Source organism: Anolis carolinensis, chromosome 1 (assembly GCF_035594765.1).
Source record: "Anolis carolinensis isolate JA03-04 chromosome 1, rAnoCar3.1.pri, whole genome shotgun sequence".
Lineage (NCBI taxonomy): Eukaryota > Metazoa > Chordata > Lepidosauria > Squamata > Dactyloidae > Anolis > Anolis carolinensis.
In genome coordinates, this window is record NC_085841.1 from 312704983 (window position 1) to 312715901 (window position 10919).

At 41.0% G+C, this 10919-nt stretch overlaps 1 protein-coding gene across 2 annotated transcripts in view; it reads left to right on the forward strand.

The window, feature by feature from the left end:
• Positions 1 to 10919, forward strand: part of ltk (leukocyte receptor tyrosine kinase) — a 149229-nt gene that overhangs the window by 57238 nt on the left and 81072 nt on the right. For both annotated transcript variants that reach the window (XM_062968154.1, XM_008104363.3), the window contains exons 3-4: positions 5451 to 5603; positions 7642 to 7858. In XM_062968154.1, coding sequence (XP_062824224.1) covers positions 5451 to 5603; positions 7642 to 7858 — 370 coding nt within the window. The remainder of the gene's footprint in view (positions 1 to 5450; positions 5604 to 7641; positions 7859 to 10919) is intronic.

Sequence of the window (10919 nt, forward strand, 5' to 3'; positions counted from 1 at the left end):
AGGTACCACTCCGGCGGGAAGGTAACAGCACTCCATGCAGTCATGTCGGCCACATGACCTTGGAGGTGTCTACGGACAACGCAGGCTCTTTGGCTTAGAAATGGAGATGAGCACCAACCCCCAGAGTCAGACATGACTAGACTTAATGTCAGGGGAAACCTTTACCTTTTACCATGTATTAAATATGTTTTATTACATATATTACTCTCTCTGTCTCTCTCTCTATATAAGTTATAATACTATATATATGGCATGATGTTAATCTTGAAAAAAAATCTCTGTTGCTGCTTTCTCTGTGTGCTGAGTAAACTTTTTCCCCTCACCTACAAATAATCAAATGAATTCTGTCATGCTGGTTTAGAGAAGCACTTCTTACCCACCCATGTATTCCCCAGAAATAGGTTATTTGAATGGAACAAGCCTGTTATAGATTATTGGAGTATAATCCTTTAATATAGAATTATTAACATAGCTTTGTTTTTATTTAAAGCTTGGGTCCACATGGCATGCAGTCTTTGTGTATTATCCAATGGAAATTCATGGGAAAGCAAAGAGTTTATTTAAAACCTAGTTTCAATGGGGCATGAAACACCTTAGCAAAATTACACATCTGTAGGTGGGACTATGATTAGTTGATTGATTGACTGATTTGCAAATAAAAATAATTTCCCCAGTGCTCCCACATTTTGCAGTTTTGTAAAGTTGATTTACCTCTATATTACAATCTAGCTATGTTTGAAAAAATGCAGAAAATGGTTATTCGTAAGATTTTTAACAACAGAGAGCTATCCAGTTATAAACGTAATGAGAACCATATATGTTCTGATATGGATGAGTAGTTTTCACCCGGGGTTAGCAACACAGAGATCTACAGAGAGATGTTTTATGGATTCTCTGTAGATCTGCTTGGCAAGTAAAGGCAGATGAGAAAATTGGCTCATCTCATGTGCAATGTAGCAAAACTCAGTCTTGATAGTATCTTTAGAACAGCAATTTTCAAAAGATGTCTCACTAAAAACAAACAGTCTGCAAACCACTAGTTTCTTATATTGTAACCAAAACATCAAGTTCAGCCATTTGTAGACTTTGTTCTTTATGAAGCTTTTCTATTGCTTTGCTTTTTTTTATTCACGCATGCACATCTGTAGGGGATATTCCAAACATGGAGTGCCTCTTTAAAGGCTTCTTATTTAAAATTCTATGCCTATTGACCTCTCAAAGACTTCTAAATGTAGCTCTTCTGAAACAATAAATGTGCAAGACAAAGGGAAGTACTTGCTATGTTAGTGGTAGACAATGCTAGGTTTGCACATGTTCTGTGTTAAAATAATATGGTGGCTGTGATGTTCCTTCTGAGTTTAGTCACACTCCCAAAAGTAGGCAGATGCATAGTCTCCAACTGTCCCAATTTGCCAGGGGCAATTCCAATTAATTTTCTAGCACACTTGAAAAGCTCATTTCCAGCTCCTTTTGAAATGTCCCTCTTTGTCTTTCTTCCTCCCCCTATGCTCCTTTGTTTACACTTTCAAAATGCAATATTAATTTGTACTCAGTTGACTCAGCAGGGAGGAGAAAGAGGAAACAGAATAATTTCTCTCCTAAATGATTCAAGCAAACTACACTCCTCGCTTGAGTGAAATTCCTTATTTTGCCATGTTGACCACACTCTGATATTGCTTGGTTACATGTGTTGGGGGTTTTGTCTATGGAATAGCGGTGGCATGCCAATGTAGTGCTATGAATTATTTCTGTTGTAATCCAAATTATTTCAGGTCTGGTAGAGATGTAAAGAGCTAGAAATTATTTTAGAGTAGTACAGTCAATTGCACTTTTGGATTCTCCAGAAGGTATTTTGATATAAACACTCTCTTGGTGAGGGCCTGCACATCAAAATTTGCTGTAGAGGCACTGGCCACATTATATGTAATATATGTGTCATAGACAGAATGCCACCAGATAAAGTTCAACACAGTTTATTAAAGTTACAGAACTAAAAAGTGCCCGTATGAAACAAAGGGCTAGGCAAACACTTGCCTTTAGTGTAAAAAATACACAAAAAAGACTCCGCTGGTACAAAAAGTGGTTCAAAAGATAAACCGGATTAAACAGGAGTTTAATCCGGGTTAAACAGAAAATGCTTACTTCAGCCCGGCAATTTAAACAAACAAGAGTAGATAAACAAGGGTTCAAAGGAACATAAATAGCTGGCAGCAGATTCCTCTCTGCTACTCGAAAGCTGCAAATGAGTAACTAAGGTTGTTACTCCTCCGTGCAACAAACAGAATCCGGATCCAGGCACTTCAATCAGGGTAGCAACGGTCAGCAGGGTCCCAGTCCGGTCCGAGGTCGAAAGCCAGGTACAGATGTCTTTGGTTCACCAATTCCACCGAAAGCCACAGAAGGGGTAGTCCGAGGTCGTAGTCAGTCAGTCAGTCCAGCGTCAATCCAGAGTAGGCAATTAATGTCCGTCAAGAAGACGACGGAGGTCCAAGCTAATAAGATTAAACACAGGTTGCACAACAAAAGCCCACACAGTTCCTCCCGCCGTCTATGCCCAGTGTCCTTGGTAACTTACGTATTCAGCAAACGAAACACACCCGTCTTCAGGAAATTCCCAACAAGAGCCCAAGCGTTCATCCAGATTACCTTGCCCAACGCAATTAGCCCTGGATTCAAGACCCCATTTTATGCCAGTTTACAACTCCTCATCGCTATCAGCTGTTCCCCTAATTCCAGGTGCCTCATCATCATCATCCTCATCAGAGCTAAAACATCTTTGACTACGCCCCACAGCATCCCCAGCTGTGGATCCCGTTCCATCCCTCCAACTCGTCCACGGGTCCGATCCTGCAACCCGCCAGTCGCTTCCCATGCTATCATTACCAGGAACACCCAAATCCTCCCTCACACGAGTCCATTCCATGTCATCCTCCTCTGAGCTAACCACCTCTTCCTCCATTCCCTCGGTAAAACCCTCAAAGGAGTCTTCGTCAGTTGGTTCCGCAAATAAGTCCCGCAGCCGTTTCCTCTCTCGCTCCTCAAGAGAGTCTGACTCTCGAGGAGTCTTACGACCACGTCTCCCAGTATTGGAGCCATAAGGCTCAACCATAACAATATGTGTGTTTGTCACTTCAGGATGCAGAATAATTCATGCTCTGTGTGTGAACATTAAACTATGAAACTGATCTGAAATCAATAAAATGAAATTGAAAAGGGAGAAATGCAAAATTCTACATTTAGGACATGAAAACCAAATACATAGATACAGGATGGGGGAGACTTGGCTTAGTAGTACTACACGTAAAGGGACTTTAGGATTATTGTTAATGATAAGTTAAAAATGAGCCAGCAGCTTGATGCTGCAGCAATGAAGACCAACTCTAATTTAATCTGCAATAATACAGGCATAGTTTAGATCAGTGGTTCTCAACCTGGGGTCCCCAGTTGTTTTTGGTCTTCAATTCCCAGAAACCCTACCAGCTGGTAACCTGGCTGGGATTTCTAGGAGTTGTAGACCAAAAACATCTGTGGACCCCAGGTTGAGAACCACTGGTTTAGATGCTGAGGGAAGTAATAGTCTTCATATATTCTGAACTGGTCAGGCCTATGTTGAGGTCTAGGTACCCCATTATACCCATTTATAGACAGACTGGAGCAAGTTCAGAGAAAGGGTAATAAGGATAATAACAAGGATAATAAGAAATTTGTAGAACAAAATATATGAGGAATCTGGGTATGTTCAGCTTGGTGAGGATAATATTGGGAGTTGGCATGATCACACCTTTTGAATACCTGAAGGGTTGCCACAAGGGGGTGGATGCAAGTTATTTTTTACTGCCTCAAAAAGTAGAACTACTTCTAATGCTTTTCAGTTTACAGGAGCATAGATGAACTTCAGAAGGAACTTTTTGATAGCGAAAATGATTTAGCAATGGGACCAATTCCCAAGAGAAGTGGTGGGATGTCTTCAAAAAGAGGCTGTAGATGCTCTAGCTGAAGATCCTGCAGTGAGCAAGGGGCTGGACCTAATTCCCCATGTGGCCCCTTTCCAACTGTATGATTCCATTATTCAAGCATTACCTGTTTATCTTCAGCCTTGTTGCAATTTCTTATTCAAATAAGCTATTTTTTAAAGGGGTACAGGTGTTTCTGACCCGGAATAAAGCTTCTGAGGCACTATCACAGACAGCAATAGCCAGTCAGCACCATGGATAGCCAGCTCAATCAGCAGACATGAAAAACCAGTTCTGTCCCCAATCCTTTGTGAAACCCTAGTGAAAGAAGGTACATTTAGGACTGAATACAGCTGTCTTCTTTCAATAGCAACCCTGTTATCCTCAAAATACATTATCATTGTGTGATTCAAGTCATATCCAATTTATGTAACCTGTTGGAGGGTTTTCTTGGCAAAATTTCTTCAGAGGTTTGACATTGCCTTCCTTTTCAGCTAAGAGAGTGGGACTAAGGTCACTGAGTAGGTTTCTATGGCTGAGTGAGAATTCAAAATTTGACCTCCAGCCACTTATATCCAACTTACACAACTTCGACTCACAACAACAACAACAACAACAACAACAACAACAACATTACTTTTTTCTTTCCCTCTAGAACAATTTTTGACCCTAGATAATTCTTTCAGAGATTGTATATGATTTGTACACAGCAAGCACAAGGGTTCAATAATACTAAGCAGTTTTTCAGTTAAGGCATATCTTTGTGGATAGCAGTCAGAAGGCAGTGAAGATCATGCCTATCCTTTCTTGCTTTGCTGCTTCTTGAAAACACCCTGGGATAAAGCAGGCCTTCTGTTTTGTGTTTGAGTATTGCCAGACCCATGCCTAGTACTTTAGTCTTAATAAAAGTAATAAAAAAACCCTTTGTTCCCTCTTAAGAAAAGAAAACTGACTCATAAACGTAAATCATCATCAAATATAATAATAACCTGAATGATTGCCCAAATGGTTGAGATGTGTTCCTATAATAGAAACTCTTTATTTGGTCACTCCTTGAAAATATACAGGAGAATAACTTGAGGCATAGCTTGCCTTCTGTTTTGTATTTACTTATTGCCAGCCTCTCACCTAGTACTTTATCCCTAATAACTGTAATAAAATAACTTTGTTTTCTGGTGTAAATCGGAAAATGACTCATCAGTTTACATCAGTTGTAATGGCACAGGGTTGGAGTGGAGTGGAGTTTGTGATCTCTTCCAGCTCTGAGTCTATTATTCCTATAGCTGCCATGGGCAAACTTTGGCCCTCCAGATGTTTTGGACTTCAACTCCCACAATTCCCAACAGCTTAAGCGGCTGAGGGGGGAAAGGAAAGGGTCTGAGGCTGTTGGGAATTGTGGGAGTTGAAGTCCAAAACATCTGGAGGGCCAAAGTTTGCTCATGCTTATTCCATAGCCTGACTGATTGCACTTATGTTTTTCTATGTTTCTTATGACAGAAATCCCATGTAACTTGGGGTGGAACTGTTCCTGGGTCACGTCTTCCAATGCTGCGGGAAAGCCGGACTGGTTGCTGTCTTCAGTTGTCTCTCTGATGTCTCAAGAAGATCAGCGGACTGTGGAAAACAGCTCATCCAACAGAGATCTAGAAGGTTCATTTGTGCATGGCAGACAGATGTGTAGCGAATTGCCCTGCCATCCCAGACAACTGTTTTCACCCCCTTAATTGGATTTTCTGTATCACAGTAGTGTTCAGCACATCCTACTAAACAATGTTATGGATTGAAAAACAAATTTATTTATTTATTCCATATTTATTAGTCACAAATGGCATAGACATCGTGCATATTTTCTGAATGAGAACTTTCCATTCATTGCCCTGCATCATGTGCTAAACACTGTTAGTATATTAAAATAAGTAGAAAGAATACAAAAGATGCATTGTGGGTTTCTAGAGGGTTTCAGTTGCAGCAAATTGACACTTCCTTTCGTTACTGGAGTTTGGCGCATTTCCTTCCACAAACACAAACATATATGTGAAAAATGAAAAGATAGTGTGTTTCCAGCAGCAGTGTGGAAAACCACCTTGGTGTAGCATCTTGCCCCTTGCTCCAGCAAGCATGTCCAGTAGCCACGTGACCCTGTTCAAGGAAATGATAACTTATGACCCAATTATTATCTTCTCCTTCATTTAGGGCAATGATCCAGTGAGAAAAAACCATGTTGTTGTCTTTGCCTGTGTTTATGGGTCAAAAATGTTGACTTAGCTAAGGGCCAGCCATTACTTGTGCCTACCACTGAGAAAGTGAAAGTGGAGAAGTGTCCTGTCATGTATCTCATTTGGCAGTTGTGACAGCTTTAAAGGAGACTGCTTGTGAAATATTCAGCATGATATAACAAGCCACCTTTCAGTCCAACCTTCTTTTGAAAGTATTGTATTGTTGTATTGGTTGACTTCACTTAGTTTTCATCTACACTGTTAGATTAATGTGGACAGTTTAGGCCAGTGTACCTATGCTCCAGAGCCATTGTTCACACAGCCAGGATGCATCTCCACTCTACCCACATCTCACCTCCTCTGTGTCACTGCCACCTCAGCTCCTACCTGGCAAAGGGGCTCCATCCGAGCTAATGGCCATTGTGTGGATCTCTGCCATCAGAATGAGAGCAGGGTGAAAGATTCTTGCTGGTCATTGCAGGAGTCTTGATCTGATGTCAGCAGAAGCACCCACAATGACCAGTAGCTCAGATGGAACACTGTGGCCACCTAGGAGCAGTTACATGGCATGATCCACCCCATTTCCTTGTACTTATAAGTTGAGAGAAGGGCTGATGGCATTGGTGCCTAGTCTGGACAGTAAATCAAGCCAGGTGGGTCCAATCATGCTGTCCAGACTGCCCCAAATCTACTGGAGTCTTCAGAGTTTCTAGGGCATCCCCCAACAATCACCTTGAACCTATAAACATAATAAAACTAATGCCCAAAGTGGGGCAAAGTCAGCTTAAAACAAAACATTTAAAAAAAAACTTGCAATAATCACCAGACACCACTGTGCACTGTAGGGACAGCCAATCTACCATTTGAGGTTAGTATCTCCACATTTGGGGGGAAGCCCCTGATGGCGCAGCAGATTAAACCACTGAGCTGATGAACTTGCTGTCTGAAAGGCTGGTGGTTCGAATCCGGGGAGCAGGGTGAGCTCCTGCTGTTATCCCCAGCTTCTGCCAACGTAGCAGTTCGAAAATATGCAAATGTGAGTAGATTAATAGGTACTGCTCCAGTAGGAAGGTAACAGCGCTCCATGCAGTCATGTCAGCCACATCACCTTGGAGGCGTTTACGGACATCACCAGCTCTTCGGCTTAAAAATTGAGATGAGCACCATTCCCCAGGGTTGGACATGATTGGACTTGATGTCAGGGGGAAACCTTTACCTTTACTATAGGTTGTTGGTGGGGGGTTTTTTTCAAATGTAAACAAGCCTTTAGATTCCACCTTATTTCATTTCATTTTCATCTTCTTCCTTTTGTAATTTATATTACTATTCTTTGTTTCTGTTTTTTAAAATAATCTCACTCATTTTAGCCCTGTGATTGCTTCTTTCTTTCCACAAATGTCTAATATACTGCTATTCTTTCTTTATTTTATCCAACTTTCAATTGTGTATTATTGTTACTTTTTCTTTTGCAGAGGATATTCTTCTTCTGAACACTAGCAAACTCACAGGCAGGTGCAAATTCAGCCTCCGCAGCCCTATCTTGCCTTGGAGCTCTAGTTCCTGTCTGTTGGAGCTGGCCGTGTATTCAAAGGGCACCTCTCTCAGAGGACTCTCTGCTGAAATGAAATATGTGGACACAAATCAAACTATAGCCATCCATCTTCAAAAAGGACATGAACAAGATGCATGGTAAGGCATGAACTTGCAGTTGCATGGATGCCTATAGATATCCTAAAATACAAGGTCCAATAAAAAAATCTTAAGAATGAGGAATCTTAAAGTAGAATCCATAGTTTATTTGTGGGGGAAACTGATTTGGAAAAAAAATCAGAGTGTTTGGCTGGAAACTCTCAAATCCAGCTCAAATATAAGTGCTTGAGAACAATTTTGTATCTAATATCTGCTGTTTTCTTGAAGTCCAAAACATACAGCCATTCAGTAAGTACTGTAAAATATTTAACGGCATTGAAGCAATATGTTTATTCTTATCCAAGAACTTTAATGCACAGGATTCTAAAAATGGATTCTAAAAATGGATCTTAGCATTGCAAACACATCATGATTTGTAATAGAGGGCCCGTCCAGCCAGTACCTTTATCCCAGGAACTCCTGCAGCAGTCAGGATGGTTGCCAGACACCATTCCCTATAAACCTGGAAGTAATCGCTACAAAAGGCAAAAAAAACATGAGATTTCCAGCTGGAATATTCCAGGTTTTAGCCAAATATCCGGTCTTTCGCATGTCTGTATATCCCTGCAATCGGAAATCACAGAACTTTTTATCTGGGGTTTGTTCCCAGTTTTAGATGTTTGTTCTTGATTGGTCAGTTCCTAAAAAGAAGGTGACACTTGAGTAGAAGGCAAAAACTTTGTCCTGGGAAGAGGAACTTTGTCCTGAATCCATTTAATGAAGTTTGTGGCAGAAAAATGAAGTTTCTGGGGTGCAACAAATACTTTCACATTAAGTAGTACACAATGAAACCAGAACAGATACTTTCAAATGAGGAACAGAATGTCATCATTACTGTAATTAGTCAGACCTTGTTGTATGGCCATCTGTACAGACAGGTTTCATGGTGAACTTGTGTCAGGGAACAACAGGATAATGTTGCTGGGTTATATGCGTTAGTTTATCATTGGGTGTATGCTGACAACATGGGTACAGTTTAGTAAATGGCAAAAACTTACTACTGGCTGTTGGGACATAGATGTGCTGGAGAGGAATGTAAAATCTGAGAGCCAAGATCATGCAGGAGGGTAATAGGAACAGCCATGTATAACCCAGGAACAGCACCCTATTGTTCGATGCCATAAGTACATAACCAAATCTGTCTGGACAGATGGCCAGGCAACCAGGCTCTAAAAGGTGTCAATTATGACAACTTTTGCAGTGATCCGTATATCTGCATATCTGTATATCTGCATCCCAGGGCTTTTAAATAAAAGCTGCCCAGGTTTCCAGCAGAAGTCCCACATCAGCCATCTTGGGAGCCTCTAAATCTCAGAACAAAGCAGCAAGTCTGGACAACAGAGGCAGAAATCCCAGGACTAACAGGTCTGTATGTGGACCCCTTCTGAAGTCCTGGGATTTTTTGCCCTTGTTTAAAACCCATGATTTAGTGCTGTTTGGAAGCGCCTGGAGTATGCCAGGATAGCAACTTTTGTTATTGCACCAATCCTTTCTGTAAGTGCTGTCAGAAAGCATGAAAGCACTTTTAGCTTCCTGAAGCTGCTGTGACATAACTTCTCACAATCTGTGCATTGCCCCTCTTCATCCATGCGCCTTTAAAAAAATGTTTTTAAAGAATTACATGACTCTAAGAATTCAAATCTTGTGAGACTGGGGCTTCACAGCTAATTACGTCCACATTTTCCAAGTTTAGAAGCACTGTCCCCACAAACATTTAAAATATGAATAAAGAAAAAAGATGAATTTTGTAATTACAAGCCTTTTACATGGGGAAGGTGGACTTTTGATTGGCAAATCTTGTTTAGGGCTGCCAGAGCACTGAGGAGATTGAAACTATGCTAAATGGATTGCAAACAGTAAGGACATGCTTTCAATTAACTAAAAACATAAACATGTTGCAATTACAAGCTTTTTCCTATTTGTTGTATTCTGCAAGAGGAAAGGAGGAAATTGCAAAGTGAAACCGTTCCTCATGTTGCCAGTCTTCCAAAAAGTAAAGTATTTTTTATCTACACTGCTCAGGGCTGACAGATATCCTAACTCACTGCCTCCCATAAACCTGGAAATCACAACTGGAGGTTTACCTGGTGCCCACCAATCCCAATCTGTTAGACTTAGAAGCAGAGAAGTGTGAGAATTTTTAGTTTGTTCATTGTTAGTATGGGCCGGTGAACAGAATAGCCTTTGACCCATCACTTTATGAGGACTTCGTAAGGCAAGGTTGTTGGTTATTTTAGCCTGAGGATGTGGACAAAGTCCCCCGGGAAGTGAGAATCACCACTTGCATAACCCAGTGGCACAATGTGTTAAACCCTTATTTATTTATTTATTTATTTATTTATTTACAGTATTTATATTCCGCCCTTCTCACTCTGAAGGGGACTCAGGGCGGATTACAATGAACACATATATGGCAAACATTAAATGCCAACAGACAAACAACATATATAGACAGACACAGAGGCATTTAACATTTTTTTTCCAGCTTCTCGATTCCGGCCACAGGGGGAGCTGTTGCTTCACTGTCCAGTAGTGGCTGTACTTCCTCATTCCATTCCTCGTGTTTTGCTGGCAGTTTTATGATGTTGTAAATTAGTTAAATTAGCCTCCCGCATAAAGCGTACCTAAATTTCCCTAATTGACAGATGCAACTGTCTTTCGGGGCTGCATAGGTCAACAGCAAGCTGGGCTATTTAATGGTTGGGGGCTTAACCCGACCCGGGCTTCGAACTCATGACCTCTCGGTCAGTAGTGATTTATTGCAGCTGGTTACTAGCCAGCTGCGCCACAGCCCGGCCCTTGTGCCGGCAGGACTACTGACCGAAAGATCGGTAGTTCTAATCCATGGTGGAGGGTGAGCTCCCATCTGTCCGCTGCAGCTTCCCATGTGGGGACATGAGAGAAGCCTCCCAAAGGATGATGATGATGATCATCATCATCATCATCATCATCATCATTTAATTACTTATTAATCACCCTCCATCCAAGATGCTTAAGGCGATTTACAGGATAAAATTGTAAAGGATAAAAATACATACATACAAATATTGATAAAATTAAC